This window comes from Palaemon carinicauda, chromosome 13 (genome assembly GCF_036898095.1).
Source record: "Palaemon carinicauda isolate YSFRI2023 chromosome 13, ASM3689809v2, whole genome shotgun sequence".
NCBI lineage: Eukaryota > Metazoa > Arthropoda > Malacostraca > Decapoda > Palaemonidae > Palaemon > Palaemon carinicauda.
In genome coordinates, this window is record NC_090737.1 from 122,856,052 (window position 1) to 122,883,919 (window position 27,868).

Below are 27,868 nucleotides of genomic sequence, written 5' to 3' on the forward strand. Positions count from 1 at the left end.
CACCCAAGAAGACACCGGCGAAGACTGCGACTGCTGCTGTTTCTGTGGCATGGGGTGTGTTTACTGCTGACACCCCCTAGATTGGTCTGAGGGTAATATGCTGCAGGGGTCAAGAGAGCTCGGATCAACGTCAACTCATTTTTCAGACTTTGCGGGTAAGCTGGGAACTCTGAGTGTTCGCTGCTTCTCTGCAGAGGCTGAGGGTACTGACCATTTAGGCTGCTGATGAAGAGTTTAATCTAAGGAAGGCTTAGACTTCCTTAGGTCTTACAGGTAGGCCGTTCATGAGTGTGTTGGAGGATGTAGTAGAAAAGGCTACCTCACCCCATGTGCCTTTTTGTAATCTAGTGTCGCCAGGTTAGAAGGGCATGGTGGTGGCCCTGGTGCCAGGGAAGCCGGGTGTTGTAAGTGGTTTTAGGTAAATTTCTCGAATGCAATTTCTCGAAAGTCAAATTCTCGAACCCAATTGCTCGAAAAATAATTTCTCAAACTATCATTTTCTCGAATCCCATATTTCTCGAAAAATGATATCTATTTTGTCGAGAAAATTGATGGGAAAAATTTTCATGAATTTAAAGGAAAAATATATCCCTTTGGGTTGACCAACACTAAGGTTAAAAATTTATTGTAAACGAAGGAATGAAAAAAATACAAAGGTTATAATTTTATTGTATGTTGCAATCAAAATAGGTAAGAATAGTTAAAAAAAATAAAGATTAAAATTTAATCAATCAAAATGAAATGTTGTATGCTACACTTCGTAGATATTCTTCTACAGGCCTCTCTTCGTCATAATTCATTACAATAGTTTGCAACCTTTTTGCACAGTCACGATACTTCTTTTTGCTTACAGGGATACCAACACCTCCCAAATATTGTTCAATTCGTAACTCCTGTAGACTTTGTTCTCGTTGTAATCCTTGTATAAATTTCCAGATGGATGGATGACAAGCACTTAATTGCTGTTCGAAGCCGTAATGCCAGCCTTCGACCGCATTGTTTGTCTTGGGCATATCTTCCATAGCATAATCAAAACAGTTCCATAATTCATGTTTAAAGAAAGGAGCACGTCTACGGTTATTTCTATGCGGCCGCCCGATCCATGTATCTTCAAAAGAGTCAACCACACTTTGAAGTTCAGCGGGGAAAACTTCATTTTCAATTAAATATTCAAATGTTTCTTCGACCTTGAACACTGGTACAAACGCTAACGCAGATAACAGGCGAATCTGAATAGCAAATTCAGCATCGGTGTCGTACCGTACTTTGAAGCCATTTTCTTGAATTTTTCGATAAATAGATTTACAAAAATGAAAAAAGCAGCCACGGCATTTTGTCCTTGGAAATTCATGCTCTATAGCTCTAATCATGGCCAATTCAAAGTCAATCATTATTGTGGCTGGCTCAAATGTTGGGATTTTTTCTTTTACAATCTGCAGGAATCTTTTGTAGGTCTCTTGAGTTTTGTTCGGTAATAGTGCATAAACGAGGGGTATGATACTTCCTGAATGCACACCATGTATTGTATACAACTGAAAAAAAATTGAAGGTACCGTCTTAAAAGTACCATCAGCGAACCAGTTCTCTGAACGTGCTAGTAAATCGAGGTTTCTCTGTGTTGAAAAAATCAATATACGATCATTTGTGGGACCCGAGTCATACATAAGAAACAGTTCTCCTTTGTGAGTTTTGGTAAAATCTTCCGGGATGATAAGATCTTCTTGGCAATCGGGCAAAGCAGGGACATAATTTTTCTTAGCTCGTATATTTCGTATATTCCTCTTCATATTTGATATTGATGGCAGTTTCAGCGCAACAGCCCCACTTACCCCCTTTGAAGCACAAGACACTATATAATGGGGTGTATCCCTTCTATTCAATGCATCCTCTCTCACTTTTTCTTGGACTCTGGCAGCTTCGACTTTAGCACCGTCTCCTGCATGATTATGGTCACCACTCTCTTTTTCTATATTATCATCGATAGTGATAACACGAGCAGAACATTTAAATTTCTTGCACATTTCACATTTCCAATAAATTTTGTTATTTACTCCTTTGTCCTTGATATATAAATATCCATTTAAACACAATTTCTTCCTTCCTTTTTCACTCTCGACATACGTTACTTCCATCTTGATGGGCTGAGACTACTGGAAAAAATATTATAGGAAAAATTAAATTCAGAATTTTGTAAACAGAAGTGTTTTTAAATGAGAAGCGTTTAGAATGCTAATGGCCTCTTTATAAATTGGTCTTTGGCGCTTATGGAATACTTTCGATTGTTTTCGAGAAATTTACTTGTTTGTTTTCGAGTAATTGACATTCGAGAAAATGATAGTTCGAGAATTTTTTTTTCGGTCAATTGAATTCGAGAAATTTACCTTCGTGCAATTGGTTTCGAGAAATTTGCCAGATACCGTTGTAAGTCTGGTTCAGTTGCCCCAGAGATAGAGAAAAGTAAAAGTCCAATAAAGGAAAGGGTAAATCTAAAATAACTAAAGTGTTTGGTACCCCTATCCCTGGTGTGACCCCAATCCCTGACCCAGTGCTCTCCACCCCTTCCTCTGTGCCGGTATCCCCAACCATTGTACCAGGGGGTCCGAGGTCTGTTTCTCCTCTCTCTATGTCCATGGTTGTGCCTCAAGACCCTTGTGATGATGGATTGCAGGGCCTTGTGAGTGTGCTTTCCCCTTCCCCGGTGATGGCGTACCCCAGTGTTTTAGCTCTTGCTGAAGTAACCCATGTGGTTTTCTTCCATCAGGTGAGTACTGTCGTCGACAGTAGCTTTGACCTTGACTGCTATGCTTACAAAGCCAGGAGCGAGAGCTAGGAAGAGGAAGAAGGTGAGTATTTTTCTTCCTTGTCCGCCTCGTCATCCTCTTCTTCGGCTTTCAACTCCAATTCAGACTCTTCTTCTCAACTGAACAAGGGGTCAAAGTAGTCCAGGAAGGCCAGCCATAGTCACAGGGAATGGGGTCCTCATGACACCACCTCTCTTTGGGGAGGGGTGGACGTTGCCTTTGTAATTTCCAGCCCATGGTTCCAGAGCCAGATCCTTGTGTGATGGCCTCATACCACAGCCCCCAAGGTCGGCTATCAAAGTAGTTGGGACTGGCCGGAGAGCTCAGATAGCCAGTCTGAACAGACGTGAATATTCTGTTACACAGTCTGTTCCAAGTTAGATGGAGCTATGGCAACCCCCATCTCCCTTCATGGACATTAGCTCCTCCCTCTTTTGCTGACTTACTCACTAGAGAACTTACGTTCCATAGTAGATGAAGAATATGGGGCAGTAGGCCTTGCTCACATTGCCATGGTTGACTCTCTGCCCCAACGCGTGGCACTAGAGGGACAGTGCCTCGTCGAACACCACTGGGTCACATACCAAATCTTCTCCTGTAGTCTTGGGTCACAAATGGTCATACTCGTGGGGGAGCATATTCTCTGAAGCGTATTGCTTCACCCTCGCCCATGGAGACGGGCGAGGATGCTCAGAAGCAGGATATCTTGGGGACTTCGGACCGCTGCCAGAGAATTTGTTTTTGGAGATACTTGCACTCACCAGTGAGTGCAGTGGCCCAGAGGAGGTGACTGTAGTTCTATCTTTGGGGGAGGATTTTGGTGCCTCTCAAGGATCGAAATCCTCGTTGTCATTGCCTTGGTCAGATCTTGTAGACTTAGCCCTCGACTGAGTGGGTGATCAGATCTGTTGATTTGAAAATTCCCTTCTTTCAGGGAGGTCCAACAAAATCTTCTCCCCCCCCCCCCTCTTATCAAGGCAACAGAGGTTCTATGTACCTGAGAACACTACGTCTCCACCTCTGTAGATAAACCCTGGAGGGACTCAAGTGGGAGGCATGTCCTTCTCGGCCTCTTGCTACTGTCCCTAGGACCGGTGCCATGGAGGCTTCAGCCTTGGCCTCCCTCCATGCTATGTCCTGACTCAACCATTGGTTGGGTGCAATGACATACTTTGCAAAGTCACTGAGGTTTAGGAGAAGTACAACCCTGTACTGTTGGGAAAGAAGGCGATCACATTCTTGGCTCACCATACAGCAAACCTGTGGGATAATTGGGTTGTGATTTCTTCATTTCACAAAACATCTTAGCCCAGAGGTGGCATTGGCATTGTTGAACTTGTCGGTGCGGGGTGCCACATCTCTGCTTCTTGAGAGTCGTGTGCAGGCAGCAGTGGATTCTTGTAGCGGGCTGTTGCCTCCAAGGGTTCCAGTTCTTTGAAGGGAACAGTAGCCAAACCCTCGGGTTCGGATGGTCCTGCAGGTTTGGGGAAGAGCTTCCTCTTGATTAAAACCTAACCCATCCAAACCAACTGCCTAGTATGTCATAATTATAGTCAAGGGATGTAATCTCAGTAAACCTAAGTATTCCACCATTCAATTCTGAAATGGCTAAATGACTTGTCTTGTTTTACCAGCTATGTTACCCTAACCAAGGCTTGTAAGTTGAAAACCAAATTTTTATGCAAGAAAAAAGCTGCTGCGAGCCTGGCTAGCCTAACCTAGGAGACATAAGCACTTATGTATAATATGAATTTGTAGATTAACAGTATATGTAAGAAGCTTCTCTTAATTCTTTCTCAATATAACAAGCAAGTTTGAATCCTTTACATGTTGTCTATAGTACTAAGCAATATCATATCTTATGCCCTGGTACTTCTGCAATTGGAGGATACAAAAACTTTTGCGTTTTGACATACGTCACCTTATCTATTAAAGGATATTTGTAGTATAACAGCCGAGTATTTTTTTCTTATTTCATTTACTATCCTGTCATCTGTTTATTTTATTTTATGGATTTATAAAAAAAAAAAAATTGATTCTATCAATGTGGAGCATAAAATATCTGGTAATGTCTTATTTTCCAAAATTTTCACACACAACAAATAATACACTTGTAAAGGTTCAAGCCAAGAACACCATAATGATGCATTAGTTACTGTCAGTCAAGAACAAATGTTTAATCACGGTTACAAAGCAGCTGCCAATGTCTCTGACAGCCCATCTGTAACTAGCACTCAGTAGTACAATTACAAAATAAATAGGTGTTCTCCAAAAGCTTCCACCAATGAACCAGTAATATTCTATTTACAATATATATGTATTCATCAAATGCCAATTTCTTCTGCTTAACCAATAACACTTTCCTATTATATTCACTCATTATATGGTTTTAAAATAGGCAATGTTGGTCGGGCTGTACTGTCCTACACGATAGAGAGGACTAGGGATGGTGGGCTCTCTATAAAGTTAGGTTAGGCAAAGGTCCTGTGGTCACCCTAGGTCAGGTAGGTCGCAACGCCCTAAGTAGAGCTATGATATATCCCTGTACAGTATGATAAATTTGCACTTGGCCTAATCAAGACATGATACACCTTATATAGTAGCCTAAATATGTCCAGACCTAAGCTATGTAGCAACAAGAGTAAACGAGCTACAATTAGAATTTTTGGATCATTAGCTACAAATGTTAGTATGGTTAATATGGGTTGTTTCCAGATCGTGCATAGGTAATAGGTTTCTTGGAACTCGCAAGTAAGCATGGTTGGAGGTTTATATATGGCATTGTGGGGTAGATCCCAATTAGGTAAGGATGCAATCACTTTCACTAAGTTAAGTTAGGTTAGATAAAGAACGAAGTTAGTTTTTGTTGCTCTGGATTAAGTAGGGTAATAAATAATGATTATTATTATCATTACTTGCTAAGCTACAACCATAGTTGGAAAAGCAGGACGCTATAAGCCCAAGGGCCCCTCCCTACAGGGAAAATAGCCCAGCGAAGAAAGGAAATAAGGAAAAATTACAAGAGAAGTTTAAGAACAATAATAACATTAAAATAAATTTGTCATATGTAAACCATAAAAACTTGAAAATAACAAGAGGCTAAAAACTTCAAAATAACAAGCTTAAGAAGAGCAAAGGCTTTCTAAATTGGACCTGAAGTCATTAAACATATGCTACTATATTGAAACAGCAAGTTTACTAAATTTTGTATTGTACAAAATTGTAAATTTTTATATTAAAACAATATTTTTAACGGCTTTAAAAACAGGAAGAATGTGTATTTAAAGGTGTATTGAAATTTCGGATAATGATTTCTGGCGGAAATCCATAGGTTTTGAGTTATGGTGGTCGACTTCTGAGTAATATTAATACATGGTCAAAACATTGGAGATTTTGTTCGCCAGGTCTTCCGGAGGCATAGAAAACGTGACTTTCCATCTCGTTATATATTTGGAAGTTAGTAACAGTGTTCATCGTATCATCACCACCAAACTTAATTGAGCTAATGAATTATTGGTGTTTGCTCTGCTGTATGCTCGCAATTAAACATTATCTCACTATTTATGTTCTGGCAAGCGGAACATGTTTTGCTATGGACGTTAGCCACGTGGGCTAGTATTTTAGTGTTAACTATATCAATTATACAAAATTAAAATTTGATTACCTTGGTTTGTATTACTCAGTGATTCATGGTTATGGGTTTCATCGAATGTGTTAATAGTGAATTATTGAAATATGCTGATTACCATCATGGTAAATATATGATACTTTAGTTACTAGCAAAACTTGAATTCACTATAAAAATTGGATGAGTGCTGGCCAGTTTGGTATCTTTCTCTATATGTTAAATAGGGGCTGGGGCATCATAACTTACGTATCGGTCAATAAAAATGTGAAGTATGTTTTTCACTCTACATCTGAGAGACTGAAGGGGACTTATTGCGCATGCTTGGTTTCTTTGCATTTACAAGGACGTACTGTCAGGTGGTTTTTTAAACCAGTTAACTGCTTACTTACAAGTACTTCTTCATAAGCTCTCGGATGTTGTTCTACCAAAGCCATTTCTTTCCACCTTCCCCTTCAGTTTCAACTTAACCACTATCACATAAAGAAGTTTCCAAGAGGGAACTTGAAGGAAGTAGCCTACATCGATCTATTTCAATTTTAATGTAATTTCATTTATGTTGGCAATTGATTATGATGGAAATGCTCTCCGTTCAGTGTAAAGTTATTGTTTCTCATGTAAAATTAAAAAATAACAGAGAAATAATGCCTCAAAGGTCTGATTCTGACTTAGTTTTTAGGGAAGACCAGCACAGTTTCTACTGCAAAGCTTCTGTAAAGATTGCCAAGACAAAAAAAAAAAAAAAAAAAAAAAATTGGTGTCAATCGTAAGTTAAGGAATTATATTTGAGTTACTTTTTCATAATTTAAGGATTTATTTTTGATTTACTTTACCATAATCTGAGGATTTATTTGTGATTTACTTTCGTATGTGACCTGGGAAGGGGGGCCCCTTTAGGATTATGACCTGGGAAGGGGGGCCCCTAAGGATTATGACCTGGGAAGGGAGTTGGGGGCTCCACCCGCTCCCCCTCCCACTAGGGTTTGTGACCTGAACTACTAGGTTAGGTTAGGTGGGTTTGTTAGGTTCTGTACCCTTTTACAAATCTCAAAAGTGTTAAATAATCACTTTTTGGCCTGTTTTCAGCCACTTACATGCACCATAATTTTTTCCAACTGGTTATCTTGGGTTTATTTTGCATTTCTGACCATTAGTATTGCTACAAATCACTCGTTTATGACATTTCCCCCACCCAAAAATCCCGGTTTCCCACTTGGTTCTCCCATAATAGTCTTTAGATAAGAGTTTGTTTGTACAGTATAAGAGGGTCCAAAAACTCATGAACGGATGGTCTGGCCCCAACAATCATGGTCAGAAATGTATAAAACACAAGATAGAGAGTAGGATATATATATATATATATATATATATATATATATATATATATATATATATATATATATATATATATATATATATATATATATATATATATATATATGGTTCATGTATTTGGCTAGTAATTAAAGAATCATAAATTTTCATCTGAGCTAATGATTTATTGGTTTTTGCTGTGCCGCATGCTCGCAATTATACAATTTCTTACTACTCCTATGTTCTGGCAAGCGGAACGTTTTGCTACGGGTGTTAATTTCATCAATTATACAAACTTAGAATTTGATTAGCCTACCTTGGGTTGTATTACTCAGCGATTCATGGTTGTGGGTTTAATCGCATGTGCTAATAATGATTTATTGAAATATGCTGATTAAAATCGTTTTGGGGAAATTGTTAATGTAAAATAAAACCAGCAAGATCATACTTAATTGACAGAACATGATGATTAGGGAAAACCCGCTATGCATTCATCCTGCATTACTCTACTTACCGTCTTCAACACATCCCACAATTCCTTAAGTGTCTGTTCGATTTGGTCTTTCTCCCGCATGAGACCAAGGACAGTTTCCCTTGTATATGTCATGCTGACACTGTTGTTATTATTGCTGGCATTGTTGTTCATCATTGAATTCTGTATAATCATTCCTTCAGATTGACAAGACGTTACCTTCTGCCTTTGGGCGAGATGTCAATCAGGTTCAGGTTCAGGTTCTGGGGTGAGGCATAGCCTTTACAACGGCGCCTCTGTGTCTTTTAGTTTTGTGTGTTCCTTATTTTCACTAGTTTTTCTCTTTTCATCCACATTTGTTGTAGTATACTTTTCTTATTTTCAATATTCTCTTCACAAAAGAGGAATTTTCCAACTGTTTGTGCACTATCTTCTTCGTATGGTTGTTGAAGCTCAATTGCTTTTATTCTTATATCACTAAACTGTGGACAATATAATATAAAGTGGTTAGCATTTTCTTCTACGTCACAGAATACACAGTTTATATTTCCATCTTGGTGTCTGTTTCTTATATTCAAGCCCAATGAGTTTGTCCTTGCTCTAAATAATAAAATTGACGAAAAGGTATTGTCATACACTTCCTCCTCCTTGATTTCACTTTTCCAGTTTTTATACAAAATTAAACTCTCCTTACACTCCATTTCACTCTTCCATTTGCTTGTGTCCCATTCTCTTGTTCTCTTCTTTATGTCCTCTTTCGTACATCTCTTGACTTCTCTCATCGCCATCCCACATTCTTCAGCATACTTCTTCACATGCATCCACCACTTCCTCTTTTTTTCTTCCATATCATTGACTATTGCTGTAAGTAGGTCCTTTTCTCCCTTAAAGATGCTATTAAGGTACCTCAGCTTACCATCCATTACCCTTGTTTTCATAGCTGATGCTCCTACATCCCCTCTCAAGGCTACAATTGCTGTATTCTTTACAGCCCCTAACATCCTTCTATACACTCCATTCTCTATTCTCTGCAACTTTTCTATTTCCGTTTCTGTTAAGTTAATCACATTTGTTCCATATAATATAGAGGGTAGTGCTACACTTTTCCAGTATGTTTTTCCTATCAGTATCTTATTACAGCTTTTTTCTATGATCGAATATGTAAGATTGGCTAGCTTTTGCGCCTTAACTATCATTTCACTTTTCTGTGTTTTGAACATATTCCTACCATCATCTACCTTGATACCTAGGTATTTAATATTGCTTACTACTCTTATTCCCTCTATATTATCTGGTTTCTCCTTCATATTATATATAAGTACGCTACTTTTGTCTCTATTTATGTCTAAACCACACTGCTTTCCTATATCTATCACTTTCCTTATGTTTAATTCAGCATCCTCTATATTCTCAGCAAGCACTAGGACATCATCAGCAAAAAATAATACTACTAGCTTTATAATATCATTTTTAAAACCATTACCTTCCCTTTCTACTTGTTTTATAATCTGATAAGTAATTAATTTGAATAATGTTGTAGAGGCAGTACAGCCTTGCTTTATTCCACTACTTACGCTCAATTTTTGTTCTACTCTTTCCCCTATGTCTAACGTAGTCGAGTCTCCCACATACACTTCAGCTATAGAGTTAATTATACTAGTATGTACTTTGTATTGCTTTAATGTTTCTATCAGTGCTTCCCTTTTTATGGAATCGAAAGCTTTTTTGAAATCTAAAGAGGCCACTATGAGTTTTTTCTTAATTTTGAAAGTTTCTTCGACCATGTATTGTAAGATGAATATATTATCCTCAATCCTTCCTCCTTCTGTAAATCCCGCTTGACTATCCTCTATGGCATTATTACTTTTTAAATGCCTTTCTATTTCATCCTTGATAAAAGCCATGTATATTTTATATGATACATTTGTGAGAGCTATAGGTCTTAATTCCTTTGCTGTTGGCTTGTTTTTCTTTTTTAACATTTTTGTTCTGGATTCTTTCCAGCTTTTGGGTTTTTCTTTGCTGGCTAGTTCCTCTTTGTAGCAGTTCACTAGTGTATTCTTGCATATATCACTCATCATCATTGCTTTGTAGTAGTCTGGCTTTAGTCCATCTGGCCCTGCTGCTTTACCTTTCTTCAGACGTTTTAAGCATTTTTCTAATTTACCTTTACTCATTTCAGCGGCGGGCATGGGTTTAATTATTCCTTCGACATTAAGTACAGCATCGTAATGCTCCCTTAGATGTTCAGGTATACTATATTCATTTACAGTTATAATGTCGTTTTCTCTTCTCAAATTATCCAGGTATTCACTCTCCTCCTCCTCATTCCAGATCTCAGTTATTCTATTTTCATGTGTGTTGTAGACTGTTTTCCAAAATTTTACTAATTCTTCTTTAGCCTCTTCATTTGATAATTTATTTCCTCTCTCTCCATATAATTGTATTGCCTCGCTTTTTATTTCTTTGCTATTTCTTAATTTGTTTATGTTTTCCCATAGTTTATTGTTTTTATCATCTCTTATCTCCCTGGTCTTCTTTTTCTCATATAACGTTATGCTCTCTTTCACCAGTATTTGTACTTCTTTCTTCTTATGATTGTATTTTTCTTCTAATTCTCTTTTTATCCTAATATCTTTTTCATTTCTCTTTTTTCTATTAAGTTCCTTTCTTTCCTTAATCTTTCTTCTTATTTCCTCGGTTACCCAAGGTTGTTCTTTGTTCTTCCCTTCATTTGTTACCCTTCTCCTATATGTTTTAGCCAAATGCTCTTGTTTCATTTCTGCCATTATTATGTTTAGCTCATCAATATTTTTTACATCCTTGCTGACAAGTTTTCTCTCTATAGATTTCACATATTCGTCTATATCTTTTGCGTCACTGCTATAATATGTAATTTCTTCCCACTTCCCTTTATTGTAATTATTTTCACTATTTGTTTTTGCTTCCAATTCTACTGTTATTAAGTTGTGATCTGATATATCTAATACTGTTTTATTTTCATCTATTTCCATACATTTAAATTTTTTATATAGCATATTATTTGCAAGTACAAAATCAATAGCACTATGCTGATCTTGTCTATTCCACGTGTATAGTCCCGAGCACCTTTCATCTCCATTTAATAGTGTTAGGTTGTGGTTACCCATACAATCTAGCACCATTTCCCCATTTCTGTCTACTTGTTGGTGCCCAAGAAAACCCACGTGGCCGTTAAAATCCCCCATAACTAGCAAAGGTGTTGTTTCTCCTGCTTTTTGTATTAAATTTTCACATTCCACTTTCAATTCTTGATCTCTTTTTCTATCTTCTTCTGTATTTCCTGCTGCGAAATATACCAGTATTATCAGGAATACTAAGCTGTGGATTTTGCACTGTACCATTATTATATCGCTATGTTTGGTTTCTATTTCCTCTACTTCAGTGATGTTATTGTTTTTAAAAATTAACATTAACCCTCCACCCTTTTTGTCTTTAAAATCCCTTCTTTTTTCTAACTTTAACAGACCTTTACTCAGCTGTATTTTATCTATTTTTTGGTGCGTTTCTGTCAAACAAATTATATGGACTTTATTTGTGTTCATCTCGTTTTCTATTTCTATTAATTTCTGCTTGGTTAGTGCTTGGATATTTAACAGGCATATTCTTATACATTGGTTAACTTTTTTGTCTAAATTTAAACCTTTCCTAATTCGCTCTGCTTGCGTTTGCTTCTTGACGAAAATTGTCGTTTCTTACTAGTTCTCCTCTCTTTATGTACCACCCCTGTTCTCCATTTTCTTTTTTCTCTCTCAATTCCTCTAGCAACTTCCTTTCTTTTTCCCTTTCAATACTCAAAACATGAATCAGCAAAACAACAACACTATTGTTTACACTTTACATCACCATCTTCTTCCTCTTGTATATTTAGTTGGCGAGCTGGTCTGGTTCCCGAAAGACTGTATCTAGGAATTAAGTATGATGGTAGGGAAAGATGACGCGAACATGATATGAATTAATATTAGAAAGCTAAAGCAATTATCAAGAATCCCATTGGATATACAGAGGAAATTAGTTTGGAGGGAAACGTAAAACCGGGAACAGCATTTGAACCAAAGTTATGTTCAATATTCGTGGACAAAGTTAATTCAATAAGTGAGAAGACGATAACCCTGATTAGAAACATTAGAATAGAAGCCTTAATTCATGTAGATGATATAATGTTTCATAGAACATCGGTACAAAGTAGAAAAGGCTTTAAACAACTGCTGCCTCTAGGAAAAATTTTTAAAAAAATTATGTTTACACAAATCTACAGAATTCTGCAGAGTTGGCAATTAGACACAAGAAAGAAATGGCTAAAAAGGAGAATGGAGTGGTTAGAAATGGAAGAATAGAAACAGTTAAGGAATATTAGTACTTGGGAGGATGGTACTCAGAAAAAAAGGAAACCACAGTCTCAGCATGAGCAAAAGAGAAGCAAAACTAGATTCCGTGGTAAAAGAAGTTAGGAAGTACGGAGACGGTAACAGAGTAGGAGATTTGGCATTGCTAGTGAGAAGTTGTGAACAAAGATCTATGAGACAATAGCAGTACCTAAAATGTTTGCAAATATTCAGAAATGGGGTGCAATGAAAGAACTAATGAGTATACAGTACAAAGTTATGAAAGGAATGTCTGAACATGTTGCTACCACACGTTACTGAGGGCTAATACCAGAAATAGGAATATGGGCAGTTGGAAATAGAATAAACTATAAAAAATGTGATGCTTTTCCATGACATCATACCATCAGATGACAAACGATTAGTTAAGGAGGTAATAGGAGATCAAATAAGAAAACCATATGGGGAAATGTTGGGAAAAAGTATAATAGGAATATACAATAAATGTATTAAGATTTAAGTAAGAAAGTACAAAAGCAAGAACTCAAAAAAAGAAATATAAAAATAAAGTGGCAAATGCAATTAATGATAAATAGAAGAAAAGAAATCAGAGATGACCAAACTGAGGTTTGGGAATAGTAAATGCAGAAGAGACTACATAGATGAACTTAACACTAATGAGGCAGTAATAGATATGAAAACGATGTTGAATATGCTAGAATGCAAGAAAATTATAGGAACAGGAATGATAATGACAGGCTTTGTGAATTGTGTAGGGAGGCACCAGAGGATACTACCGAGCACATGTTTTGCTGTAATTCGTTGAGAAAATTTAGAAAAAAATACATAGAAATAGGGAATTTAGACAAGCAACTAAAGATTTAGCCCGTATAATAGAAAGGCCTTTGAAGTTGGAAGTAAAAGTATGCAAGCTTTTCTGTCTGTGTATGAGGTAACTAATAATAGTTAATTTTCTGCAGATTGCAGCGCTTCACACCTACCACGCTTCTTCTAGTAGTGTGCCCACAATCACAGTGTTTTCGAGAGAGCAACGAGGAACCCGGAACCCTGGTTCCTAATTGCTCACTCTGCAAAATAAGTTTGCGGGCACTCTACAACTTTATAGATAGATACAAAGCTTCTAAGCTAATTTTCCTTGTTTTAATTAAGCTTATTTTACCTGTACCACAAATAAATTAAGGATGAAATTCTTAATGATTTCTTTTACCCCAATCTATTTTGAAATCAGATAGGATAACACCCTGCTATCATCAGCTTTGGCATCCTATTGTGGTCAGTTTGGACTTTTCAAACTATCCTTTCAACGGCATTGCCCTACTTGAAAATGGAGTACTTGTAGGTTGTTCATACATATTCCTTATTATCATATATTGAAAGTTTTATAGACCTATTGTATCTTTATCTCCTCTGACCGCTTCCATATTTACTGCCGAACTGTATGGCATATTAACCGCTATTGAGAAAATAGCGTTGGAGAAGGAGGGTAATTTTACAATTTTTAGTGATGCAAGGAGTGTCCTTCAAGCTATGGAAGTTTTTGATTCTAATAACCCTCTAGTTTTAAAGATTTTAGAATGGCTTTTCATTATTGGACGGAGAGGTATAACAGTTCAATTTTGTTGGGTTCCAGCACATGTAGGTGTGTCTGGGAATGAGAAGGCAGATTCACTGGCTAAGGAGGCTGCATCCGAGTTGCTGCCAAGAAGGTATCCCATTCCCTGTAATGATTTCTTACCTGACATCAAGAAATTGGTTTGCAATAAATGGCAACAGCAATGGGATAGTCAAGATGGCAATAAAATGCGAGAGATAACAAATGACATATCTCCTTGGAGGTATAATATGATGCCCCGAAAATGGGAGACGTCTCTTTGTCGTCTCCGTATTGGTCACACTCGGTTGACACACGAGTTTCTGCTGAAGGGCCAACACCAACCGTATTGTGACGACTGTGTAGTACCTCTAACAGTAAGGCATTTGTTGACCGAATGCCCCAATTATAACAACTTGCGGAATAGATATTTGTTTGAGGCTCGAGGTGAGGGTGGCAGGTTCATCCTTGCCAAGATTCTTGGAAATGATGTGTCCTACCATGCAAGTGGCATTTTTAGATTTATTTCAGAAGCAGGTCTTCTGAAAAATATTTAACTTTTATGACATTCTACTTTTATGATTTTAATTGAATACTCTGATTTTTTATTTTGCTTCATTTTTTATTTTTGTATACATAAATTAAATGTTACCGGCATCAATGACCTTAGATGTCAGGATGCCTGAAAACTTTAAATCATTCATTCATTGTATCTTTATCTCCTATTTCAATCCAGGTCTCCACATTAGCAAATATTGTTGGTACTAGTTTTATATATTCCCTACTTTCTCATCCCTCAATATTTTCGTATATCTTGGGTCATATACGCGACCTTCTGGTTTTTATTTTTTTTCCCTTCTTCTTCTACTGATGCTCAATTCTGTTTCCTTTCTCAGTGTACCATTCACCCAGATACTTATATTCTTTGATTAAACTTACTGCCCCATTCTTCACTTTTCTCTTTTAATATCTTCTTTCTTATTCTTTCTTTTGCTAATTATTAATACACTCGATTTTTGGGGGTTGGTGTTGATTGTGAACTTTGAAATCTCCAAACTATGACAATTATTTAGGGTATAAACTATTCCTTGTTTCCTAGTGGCTGAGGCTCAAATTCGTGAAGAATAAAAAAAAAAATAAAAAAGAACATTTCGTTTATTAACTATAACTGAAGTAAATATATAATAATTTTGATTTAATCAGCCTCCTCAATTAAATTTAGCCCAATACTGTCTAGCATACATCACAATCAAAATTTCTATTTTCATTGTATACATTTCATTGACATGGTTTTGAAAATATTTGTGAATTCTTCAGTATTTCTAATACCTTCCTTACACCTTGCGCATTTTGACATTCATCATGACATATTGATATAGGAAGTCTTGATTAATTCGGTTTTATCGTAATGTCTGTATTTTTCTTTTCTTTAATAGAAAGCTGATGATGCTCAATGAGGAGGTGTGTGACCATATTTGAGATTTATTCATTCTTAGCCAAGCTTTCTAACGAATTGAATTTATTGTGGCTCCGTTGATTGCTTCTAATATTTTAAGGTGAATATTTGCTCCCAATTTTCGATGTTTCACTTGCTGTCAGTGTCTTACAGAATATCCAGTCGTTAAACTTTATACTTCCAAAGACATCCAGCATTTCATACCTAGACCGAGGTATTCCTATTTCTGCAAAATTGCATTTGTAAGAACACGCAAAGTCTCCCTACTGTTTTAACGTTTATGTTCCGAAAGTCTACTCATCTGGTAAAATCTATATACATTTACCATTAATAGTTTATTTACTTGTTTCAAGTGAAGAAAAAAGACCGGAGTTAGTTCTCCTGTTATAATAACAGTAACAAGAGCATGACATGGCAACGTATGAAAACAAATACGTTATATCTACCACTTATATTTTTTTTTTCTGTACCATTATCCACACGCCACCACGAAGTTCCCTCTAAATTCCAGTCAATCATTTTAAACGGCTTTTAAGGTACTGTAAGAACATAGGATGGAAAGTAGGGTGATAGGAAGATTGAATTCGTTCAACAAAGAAACTGGTTCATTTTTTTTTCTGTCGTTGCATGCTCGTAGAAATTATCGTTTTCTTCACTTCCAAGAATACGTGGTAAAAGGCTTCAAAACTGATTCGGGCCTTTTTATAGCTTTTGTTTCTTATAACTTAACCATATGTATTCATATCTTTATTTTGGTATTATTTTTGTATTAATCACTCTGATGCCTCTATCCAGCACAATATTTATTAAATTTGAAATAATCTTTACTTTTTGCGGGTATTGACATCAATAGGCCTATGCTTCATCTGCAGATTCCAATGAAACTTAGCGAATCGCTGAATTAAAATGGTATAAAACGAACAGAAAAACAATTTATAATACCAAATAGACAGAGAAGTGAGAATCATAATGTAATAATATAAATAATTTCGGCCATATCTTGCCTGTATCATTTTCCTAACTGTAACGCCAGCAGACACAAAATAACCTGTCATTATTCTCTCGTACTTTTCAAATGTTCTCTTTAACTTTTCTAATACACATTTCACGGAGAGAAATGTTTGTTTCACATCCTCCCTACAATATGACGCAAAAAATACGTCTAAAAAGCTTTGGAAATTAATCTTAGTGAAAGAATTTAAGAATTTGATAAAGAGTTTGGTTGTTCTTCTGAGACTTGCCACGCCCCCACCCCAGCTCCGAAAGCAAATATTTGCTGCCAGACGCAAGAATTTCTAAATAAGGTAGAGATCTGTGAATAATTAAAGATTAATTGCGTAATCTTACTTTATATTCAAATCTTTATTCGGTGAAATTATAGTTACGAAACATTACCACCGATAATAGCTTTCGGAGTGCGAATTTATCACAGATAGTTTTGATTTTCCTTAGACTAACCACTGTCATCGCAAACTGTCTTCCAAACTCTATATGTAATGTATCCTTTCAGTGTAGTTTATATAGTAGATATTTATTTTAATGTTACTCTTAAATTATTTTATTTTTATTTTCCTCTTGTTCTTTCCTCACTGGGCTATTTTCCCTGTTGGAGCCCCTGGGCTTATAGCATCTTGCTCTTTCAACTAGGGATGTAGCTTAGCAATTAATAATAATAATAATAATGATAATAATAATAATAATAATAATAATAATAATAACTTAAACTATAGTATCATTTATTATACTTTATGATAGCTTTCAATGAAATGTGGTCAAATACTAAGTGTCTTAAAAATTATGAAGAAAAACATAACCAAACCAATTAACTTTCTTCCCAGGCTCTCTACAGAACTTTAAATGGCAGAACACGAGAAGACAAATTGCCATTGTACAGTATAAGCAAATAGACAACTAAGGTTGATATACGTGGATGAGGGTACCCTGATCAATCATGTTATTAATATCATTATTTGCAACAAAGAACCTTGCACGAGAAAGGCTTTGTATTTCAGATTTTGTTTAGCAGTCTAATTCTTAACTATTATTGTTGTCATAAGAACTTTTCGTGGGTAAGCTTTTACGTAAGTCTCGTTTCATAGTATAGACAGTATATGACATGATATCTATATAATGTTATTACTGATCTTCATATACTAGATCTACTTTATAGAAGAAGAAGAATAGAAAGATAAATGAAAATCAAAAGTTTCTGAAACAGGGAAAATGACACATTGCTGGCAGTGATAGAAACGAGGTATTCATTTAGTTTGGGCTTACTAAAATTGTTTGAATTCCCAAGCAAACTGAATTGAAAATAAAACCTTGAATCTGACGATCTTGTTACTCAATTTATAGGTAGTAGGTTGGCCAGGGCACCAGCCACCCGTTGAGATACTGCCACTAGAGAGTTATGGGGTCCTTTGACTGGCCAGACAGTACTACATTGGATCTTTATCTCTGGTTACGGTTCACTTTCCCTTTTCCTACACAGACACCGAATAGTCTGGCATATTCTTTACAGGTTCTCCTCTCTCCTCATACACCTGACAACCCTGAACTTACCAAACAATTCTTCTTCACCCAAGGGGTTAACTGCCGAATTGTAATTGTTCAGTGGCTACTTTCCTCTAGGTAAGGGTAGAAGAGACTCTTTAGCTATGGTAAGCAGCTCTTCTAGGAGGACACTCCAAAATCAAACCAGTGTTCGCTAGTCTTGGGTAGTGCCATAGCCTCTGTACCATGGTCTTCCACTGTCTTGGGTTAGAGTTCTCTTGCTTGAGGGTACACTCGGGCACGCTAGTCTATCTAATTCCTCTTTCTCTTGTTTTGTTAAAGTTTTGATAGTTTATATAGGAAATATTTCTTTTAAAGTTATTGCTATTTTTAAATTATTTTATTTATCCTTTTTTCCTTTCCTCACTGAGCTATTTTCCATGTTGGGGCCCCTGGGCTACATCCTGCTTTTCCAACTAGGGTTGTAGCTTAGCAAGTAATAATAAATGATAATATATCGCAAGCAGTTTAGTGTAGGCCTACCCTTCTTTTCAATACCAATCATTCAGTTACTCAAGAGGGCATAAGTTTTATGTCGAATGAATTTGATATTGAAAACTTTGATGTTCACTATTCTAATGTATTCAATTCACGTGTGATACTATAAAACACACACACACACACACACACATATATATATATATATATATATATATATATATATATATATATATATGTGTGTGTGTGTGTGTGTGTGTTTTATAGTATATATATATATATATATATATATATATATATATATATATATATATATATATATATATATATATACATTTGTGTGTGTGTTTTATAGTATATATATATATATATATATATATATATATATGTATATATATATATAGCCTATATATCATACCATATACACGTGTCTTTTATTTTGTAAATTAATGCAGTTTAGTTAGCCTAATATGGGCTGTGGTTTGATAATGAAATGTATTTTAGCCAAGTGTATGAACGAACACAACCAAATTAAAATAAAGTTTAAAACTATCTTCAATATGAAATGACTGACTCTTGCACACGCAATTTCTTTCTCTCTCTCTCTCTCTCTCTCTCTCTCTCTCTCTCTCTCTCTCTCTCTCTCTCTCTCTCTCTCTCTCTCTCTCTCTGATTGTTAACAAAAAGTATTACATTAATGGGAAATAACAAACTCTTATTTTTACTAAATTATTTATTGTAGTATAATATCTGTCCCCAAATGATTTGTATCAAAATCTATTATAACTGAAATTATAAATGTTTTATAATTTAATTGTCTATTCTAAAAGATAGATAGTTATATCGATAAATACGGTGATGTTTTATATATGAATACATAAACGTACTCCAACACACATATAAGTACGTAATTATAATAGCATCCATTCCTATATGAGAAAACACATAACATTAAATGAACAATCTTCTAAGATCCATTTGCGAAAACTTCACAATTTTCCAAGGGTAAGAATTTGATCATAAGTATAGTTAGTCATAGGAGTTCCTAGTACACCTCTCTCCGAGGAAGTGCACTCAGCCACACCCTTACTGCACGACGAGTTTCTGTGTTTAGCCCCACCCACCACTTCTCCCTACACTATCCGTTTGGTTACTCGCCGCGAAGTAAGAGTGTGGTGGGGTGCACTAGTGTATCCAACTGTACAATTGCAAATACATTTTTTCCTTGGTTGGTATAATGTTAGGAGAGTCCTTTACACAATAAACTAATCAATCATTCAGTCCTTAAGATAATAAACCAATCAATCATTCAAAGTCCTTTACACAATAAACTAATCAATCATTCAGTCCTTAACATAATAAACCAATCAATCATTCAAAGTCCTTTACACAATAAACTAATCAATCATTCAGTCCTTAACATAATAAACTAATCAATCATTCAGTCCTTTAAACAATAAACTAATCAATCATTCAATTATTTACACAGACGCGCTAAAGACAAAAGTACGTGAAATGAAACTGATCACCTCCTGGCTAGCACAGTGGTAAAGTGTTTGCCTGTCGTTCGCATAGCAGCAGATCGATCCCCGCCTGGGACCGTGAGTTGAACCCGTTTTCTAGGGAGACCACTGCTGTGGTAGGGCATCACAGTGGGGTGTTGGGCTTGCCTGGCTGACGAACAATAAAACTGGTATATCTTCTAAAGAAAAGGTTGAATCATCAGATCCAACATCATATATCAGCTCTTCCACTTCCCTGTTCATCTGTGGCTCAAGTGATAACCCTAAGTAGATTTTGGGATGAATTCTCACTCACGAGGCCCCAGTTATTACCCTCTTTTTCTCTCTTACGCTCTTCGCTAACAGGTTTCTCATCTCCTCTTCTTCATTACTCTCTCTTTCTCCGTACATGAACAAATTTATCACATAAGGGCAGTTTTCAGTGTGCTAAACTTAGCTCCCATATGATGCATTTTGCAAGACAGGTTCATAGCTTGAAACCATTGCTTTTATGAAATGTTAACTTCAGGAGTGAAAGCTTATCTTTTCTCTTATGGAGAGAAGGAGCGGGGTGGGGGGAGGGGGCGGTAACTGCAATATCCTAATCCTTTTACACCTTTTACAAAACATTATTCACAAAGTATTTACTCTGGAAATGAAAACTTGTGTTTCCTCAGAGAGAGAGAGAGAGAGAGAGAGAGAGAGAGAGAGAGAGAGAGAGAGAGAGAGAGAGAGAGAGAGAGAGAGAACTTGACATTGCCGGATTCCTATCGTTACCACGGCCGGATCACGAAGATGATGATCAAAACGATAATAACGAGCACGACCATAGCAATCAATCCGCCCTTGTCCAACTGTCCGTATTTCCCGTTTTTGTTACTGTACTTAATCTTCGGTGGTCTGTAAGGACGAGAGATATGGCAGCCGTCGGCATCTACGTAGTAAGTGTCATCACCTCCTCCGCCTTCGTTGTCACAAGTGTAATCAATATCGCATCCTCCTCCCGAGTCGTCTCCGCCGCTGGTGAAGTCACAGCCTCCTCCTGAGTCACCTCCGCCACCTCCTCCGGAGTCACAGCCGCAGTCGCTCATTGGGAACCTGGAAGAGAAAGTCGGCGTTGATGACATAGGTTTTGAATATGGTTGAAAGTAAAGGTTACTTTTGTAATATGAATCCGCATAAGGTTATAAGGGGTGGGGAGGGGGACTGCAAAAACTGTGATTGCTGATGGGTGAAGCAAGTAAGCGCAGGTCACGAAAGATTAAATCAGATTGGGTTTCAGTAAAGTTAGATTACGTGAGGTTATGTAAGGTTAGCTTGGGTTACGTAAGGGTTAGATAACATTATTACTTTAACTCTCCCTTGAATTACCCTTTTTTTCTGGCAATTCCTTGTTAAGATAAGATTATTATGTTGTTTTAAAATGGCAATATATCTAAAATTAATGAAAAATATCTGAAATGCAGATGTAAATATAAATGAATCGCAGGCCTCATCTTATACCATTATCCTATTGCTGCTTCCGTTAGGCCAGCTATAAGGCTTCCTGCAAGTTTCAGTAAAAAATCAGATTTGTTAATCCTATAAGCAGGCTTAGAGGACTAATCTTACAAGCAGTCTCCAGAGCGCTAATCCTACTAAGGAATTTTAGAATCCTTAAACTCAAAGGCAGTCTTCGGAGTGTTAATCCTATAAGGTTTAAAGGCCGCTCATGAATGGCAGAGGCAAGGGACAGTGACATTGCCCTATCAAGCAGAACAATGCTCTGGAGACTGACCACATATACTGTACATATGATCAGCGTCCAAGCCTCCTCTTCACCCAAGCTAAGACCAAAGAGAACCAGGCAATAGCTACTGAGGACTCAGCAGATAGACCTATAGACTCCCACAAACGCTCATCCTTTGTTCTTAAGGATGGTGAGGTTGCAGCGACTAAAGACAATAACGGGTGTGAGCGGGACTCACCAGTCATGGACGTTACCACACTTTGAAGTGTTTAATGCTATGAAAAATCTTTAGAGCAATAAGTCTATGAGCATTTCTTTTTTCTTTTTTTAATATTGGAAGCAATCTTTGAACTGTTAATCCTTCAAGCAAGTTTTGAAGCTTTAATCCCATGGGCAGCCATTGGAGCGTTACAGGTTATCTTCGGAGCGTTTTTACAAGCAATCTCTGGCGCATTAATTCTATGAAGCAATCTTTGGATCATTAAGCCTACAAGAAATCTCCAGAGCATTAATTCTATAAGCAGTTATTGAAAAGTTAATCCAATAATCAATTAATCTTACAAGCAATCTTTAGAGTGCTTATCACTCAAGCTATTTGAACTGTTAATCCCAACACCAATCTCAGGAGAGGTATTCCTGTAAACAAAATTTGAAGCCTTAATCCTATGAACAAATCTTTGGAGCATTAATCCTACAAACAGTCTTTGTGTCATTAATCTTACAAGGACTAATTCCATAGACAATCTTTTGATCGTTCATCCCATAATCAAAAACATTAAAGCCACCCTGACATTTGCACGATTTTCGTTGTTGGATTGGTGCCTACTTCTGAGTGTCAGTGATTAAAGTGTTTGGCAACGAGCGTCAGAAGTGTGTGAAGGATGCAAAGAAAGAATTTTTAAATTTTAATAGTTTTGGCACCTATAAATGTTCGTGCCATTTGCTTGAACCAAGCTTTGAGCACTGCCGACGATGCGTATCAATCCTTAACATAGCCAATGCATAGAAAAGCAGTGTCATTATGTGTCAATACGTACCAATGAGGCCCATCTTAGGCTACACGCTGCATAGAAAATGCATAATGTATGCATATGCAGTGCACGAACAGGGCACAAATAATGCTTCTCTCTGTGTACCATCGAAACGGTGGTATGCAGCTTGAAGTCTTGCCGCAATGAATTGCGCAAATTGTGTGGACAAAAAATCATACAAGTGTCAGAGTAGAACTGATCACCTAACTTGAACGTAGGCTACTTGGTTTTGTCACCTGGACCCCTATGACAACAAATCCCGTCATTATAATGAGATAATCGCAAATACTGGTGAAAAGCAGTATTTCTAAACAAAATATCGTTTGGAAGAGAAAAAGTTTCGTTTAAGATGAATACCGCTGCATAAGCTATCACCTTTAACTTTAATAATAATAATAATAATAATAATAAAGCAGCCAGAAAACAGTCATTTGAAGCTTTAAGCATGAAAAGAAAAGAAAAAAGACAAAGTTTTAAAAACAAATACGAAAGACAAACTTAACAAAATGTCAAATGACGAAGAAATAGAAGCCAGAGAACTATGAGTCGTCATCGTCCCCTCCTCGAGGTCATATGAGAAAATGTAGAAAATAATGTAGTATTATCTCATCGGAGTCTTGATAATATCATGAGTTGCATCAGCTTCAGATCAAGGCCTCGCCTTTGTATCGGCGCCTCTTGTGTCTTTTTATTTTGTGTGATCCTTCTTTCATTTGTTTATTATTATCGAACAATTTTCATTTCTGTATCTCTAAGTTTATCAAGTTCAATTTCCCTGACACATAACTGTTAGCTCCTGAAGAAGTGACGCAACCAAAAATGATTACCAAACTGGATAATGTTCCTGTTTTATCCAAGAAGGTAATATTAAGAAAAGGTGAAATATTTAATAACATCCGAAAAAAATAATTTTCTGGCTTGATGTATTAGCCTAAAGTAATTACACATGAACAAAGTGATCTACGATATAAAATATTACGTCTGCTTACGAAACCGTGACCCGCTCTTCAAGTAGGGCAATATTATATCCTTTGAACATCCTCGTATTTGTGAAAAAAGGAAGTGTAATTTGCTCGGCTGACAAAGATATGGCAAAGCTGAAAAACTACTACTACTACTACTGTTATCCTAGCATTCGCATGGCAAGAGATCGATCCCCGCCCAGGACCGCGAGTTTAAGCTGTTTACTGGGGAGGCTACTGCTGTGGTATGGTACCACAGGGGGTGGGGTTGGGGCCTGGTGGTTTGTGCTTGCCCGGCTGCTGTTCTGGTGAGCATCTATTTTGATGGAACTGAAACCAGACACGTTCAACCTTTATTATTATTATTATTATTATTATTATTATTATTATTATTATTATTATTATTATTATTATTATTATTATTATTATTATTATTAACCAATGTAGGATACTATGCTTACAACCTTAATTGCTGAAACAAAATGCTACAAGCCTAAAGGCTCCAACAGGAAAAGTAGCCCAGTGAGGGAAGGAAATAAGGGAATAGCAATTAAAATGCAAAGTATATAAGTAATAAATTAAAAAAAGTATAGAATACTTTAAGATCAGCAACACCGTTAAGATATATCAGTCATAAACTATATAATGAAACTTCTGTCAACCCCTTCAACAGAAAAAAAACTATTAAAAAAATTTGAGCTTCTGAAGTTTTTTTTTTATGCAAATCTTGAGAGAGATGGATCTGAATAAGGCAACCCTTGTAATGAAGGCAAGGTTAAATATGCTCAATTTAAAAGCAAATTTCAAGGGAAAATATGTAGATAATTTGTGTGACCTTTGCAAAGATGAAGAAGATACTACTGAACATTAATTTTCATGCCCCAAATTTGGACAGTTAAGGAAACTAGACATAAGTATAGATACGTTGCAAATTCCTAGCAGGGATCTGGTCACATTTATAAGTAGGGCAATGCCGTTGAAAGAAGAATTTGAAAAGTCCAAACTGACCACAATAGGTTGCCAAAACTGATGATAGCTAGGTAGCTATCCTATCTGATTTCAGGGTAGAATGAGATAAAAGTAAGGATTGGTGATTTCATTATTAATTTATTTATGGCATAGGTAAAATTAGCTTAATCACAATGACAAGATTAAGCTTAGAAGCTTTGCACTTATCTATAAGGCGATAGAGTCTCCGCAAACTTATTTTGCGGAGTGAACAGTTAGGAACCAGGAACCCAAGGCCCCTTGCAGGAACCAGCGCTATCCGAATGCTTTCGAGGAATGCGCAATTCATGTTCATATTATTGTAAATGCCGTATTATTAAAAATATTTTTTTTTCATAATTAATCATTTATCTTTATTTCATACTACCTCATAAGGCTGTGATCTGTTTGTCTGTTTTCTTCTTTCATGTGTTTATTATTATCGAACAATTTTCATTTCTGTATCTTTAAGTTTATCAAGTTCAATTTCCCTGACTCATAACTGTTGCTCCTGAAGAAGTGACGCAACCGAAAATTATTACCAAACTGGATAATGTTCCTGTTTTATCCAAGAATAATATTAAGTAATAATAAGAAAAGGTGAAATATTTAATAACATCCGAAAAAAAATAATATTAAGTAATATTAAGAAAAGGTGAAATATTTAATAACATCCGAAAAAATAATTTTCTGGCTTGATGTATTAGCCTAAAGTAATTACACATGAACAAAGTGATCTGCGATATAAAATATTACGTCTGCTTATGAAACCGTGACCCGCTCTTCAAGTAGGGCAATATTATATCCTTTGAACATCCTCGTATTTGTGAAAAAAGGAAGTGTAATTTGCTCGGCTGACAAAGATATGGCAAAGCTGAAAAACTACTACTACTACTACTGTTATCCTAGCATTCGCATGGCAAGAGATCGATCCCCGCCCAGGACCGCGAGTTTAAGCTGTTTACTGGGGAGGCTACTGCTGTGGTATGGTACCACAGGGGGTGGGGTTGGGGCCTGGTGGTTTGTGCTTGCCCGGCTGCTGTTCTGGTGAGCATCTATTTTGATGGAACTGAAACCAGACACGTTCAACCTTTATTATTATTATTATTATTATTATTATTATTATTATTATTATTATTATTATTATTATTAACCAATGTAGGATACTATGCTTACAACCTTAATTGCTGAAATAAAATGCTACAAGCCTAAAGGCTCCAACAGGAAAAGTAGCCCAGTGAGGAAAGGGAATAAGGGAATAGCAATTAAAATGCAAAGTATATAAGTAATAAATTAAAAAAAATATAGAATACTTTAAGATCAGCAACACCGTTAAGATATAGCCTATCAGTCATAAACTATATAATGAAACTTCTGTCAACCCCTTCAACAGCTTTCATCAGAGAAAACATCCTTAAAAGCCAGCTAAATAATCAACGTTATTATAATGGTTTACACACACGCGCGCGCACACACACACACACACACACTGTGTAGAGTTCTCTCGCTTGAGGTTACACTCGGGCACACTGTTCTATTTTATTTCTCTTCCTCTTGTTTTCCTAATTTTTTATAGTTTATATATATGATAAATTAATTTTAATGTAGTAGCTGTTCTTAAAATATTTTATCTGAATTGTTCATTACCTCTCTTGTAGTATGTTTAGTTCCTCATTTCATTTCTTCACGGGGCTATTTTACCCTGTTGGAGCCCTTGGGTTTATAGCACCCTGCTTTTCCAACTAGGGTTGTAGCTTAGTTGCTAATAATAATAATAATGATAATAATAATAATAATAATAATAATAATAATAATAATAATAATAATAATAATAATAATAATAATCTATTTACTGTTACTGAGTCGTGGAAGTTTTAACACTATGGATTCATCCTCGGATTGGTCATTGAAGCGTGATGGCGTAAGACACACCTCTGCAACAGATGGTGATTTTTGAATGCAATGCATGCATACCTACTGTACATGCATACGCAAATATACTTAAGAGTGTTGCACATGATCTCTTATACTTGAAATGTGAAGTTGTATACAGTTCATTTATTTCGAGCTCACTTTGGTGCACCTTGAAAATACTTAAAAAATGATAAGTTGAAATATATAAACATACGTCCTCCAACACCAGACCACTCGCAGGCAGACGCTATGGTTGACATATACGCCATTTATCCTGGTTACATGAAACCAGGGAAAGCAGATTTGCCTTCTCCATATGTTAAAGCAACAACTTGTTATGAAAAGTCAATAAAGTATTAAACTAAGTAATTGAAGGAATAGGTATCATGTCTCCTGGCATATGCAATCAAAGCTTGATACATCCTGTATGCATCATTACATTCTTCGTATCCCTAGAAAACGGAGTACGGACTTTGCCCTTGAGGAAAAGTCATCTCCTGCACACTCATTGCACGCTTATGGTGAGGAATTCCGCCTCCCTACATCTAAATATACATCGAGATATCTATGAAATATTCTGTATACAAAAGTATTGCAATAGCTAAACAATCAGTAATGAGCAGTCGATTGATTACTTCTGTGCGCATGATAACATATAAGTAAATAACTGTAGAATACTGAAAACTAAAATGAGAATACTGTACGATATTTTTCCCGGTTCAGAGTCAATTGCGTATGCGTAAAAAAAGGCTTCTTAATATGAATGACAAATTATTTTATTTTATAGAAAGGCTGTGTTATTTTGTCCCCCGTGGCGACGGAGTTAATTTTTTTTTTCTATAGAGTACGAGAGGTCATGCAAAGAATACTTAACCCTAATAAACGATGCTACAAAATGAGGAAATTATTGAAACTAATCACCCTTTTTTGTGTAACTGTAACAGGTATTCAGTAGGCCAATGCCTCTGCACTAATCTGCTTTGGATAGAATCTTCAGGAAAGGATCAGGCAAGAAGACACGTACGACCAAACGTGCACAAAGTCAGGCACTTACTGAGACTCAGAGACTGACTGAGACAGGCTAGAGACAGCGACGGACCCTTTACAC

At 36.4% G+C, this 27,868-nt stretch overlaps 1 protein-coding gene and 1 long non-coding RNA gene across 2 annotated transcripts in view; both read right to left on the reverse strand.

The window, feature by feature from the left end:
• LOC137652390 (26S proteasome non-ATPase regulatory subunit 9) overlaps positions 1–12,163 on the reverse strand; it is a 29,268-nt gene extending 17,105 nt beyond the window's left edge. The window contains exons 1-2 of the mRNA XM_068385775.1: positions 12,039–12,163; positions 8,255–8,452 (exon numbers count right to left, since the gene is read on the reverse strand). Of these exons, the coding sequence (XP_068241876.1) occupies positions 8,255–8,407 (153 nt within the window). The 5' untranslated portion in view covers positions 8,408–8,452; positions 12,039–12,163. The remainder of the gene's footprint in view (positions 1–8,254; positions 8,453–12,038) is intronic.
• Positions 12,164–20,790: 8,627 nt separating this feature from the next.
• Positions 20,791–27,820, reverse strand: LOC137652391 (uncharacterized). Its single transcript, XR_011046270.1, has 2 exons — positions 27,682–27,820; positions 20,791–21,235 (listed from the first exon to the last, which is right to left on the reverse strand). It is a non-coding gene; the product is annotated as an uncharacterized lncRNA (long non-coding RNA).
• Positions 27,821–27,868: the final 48 nt, after the last annotated feature.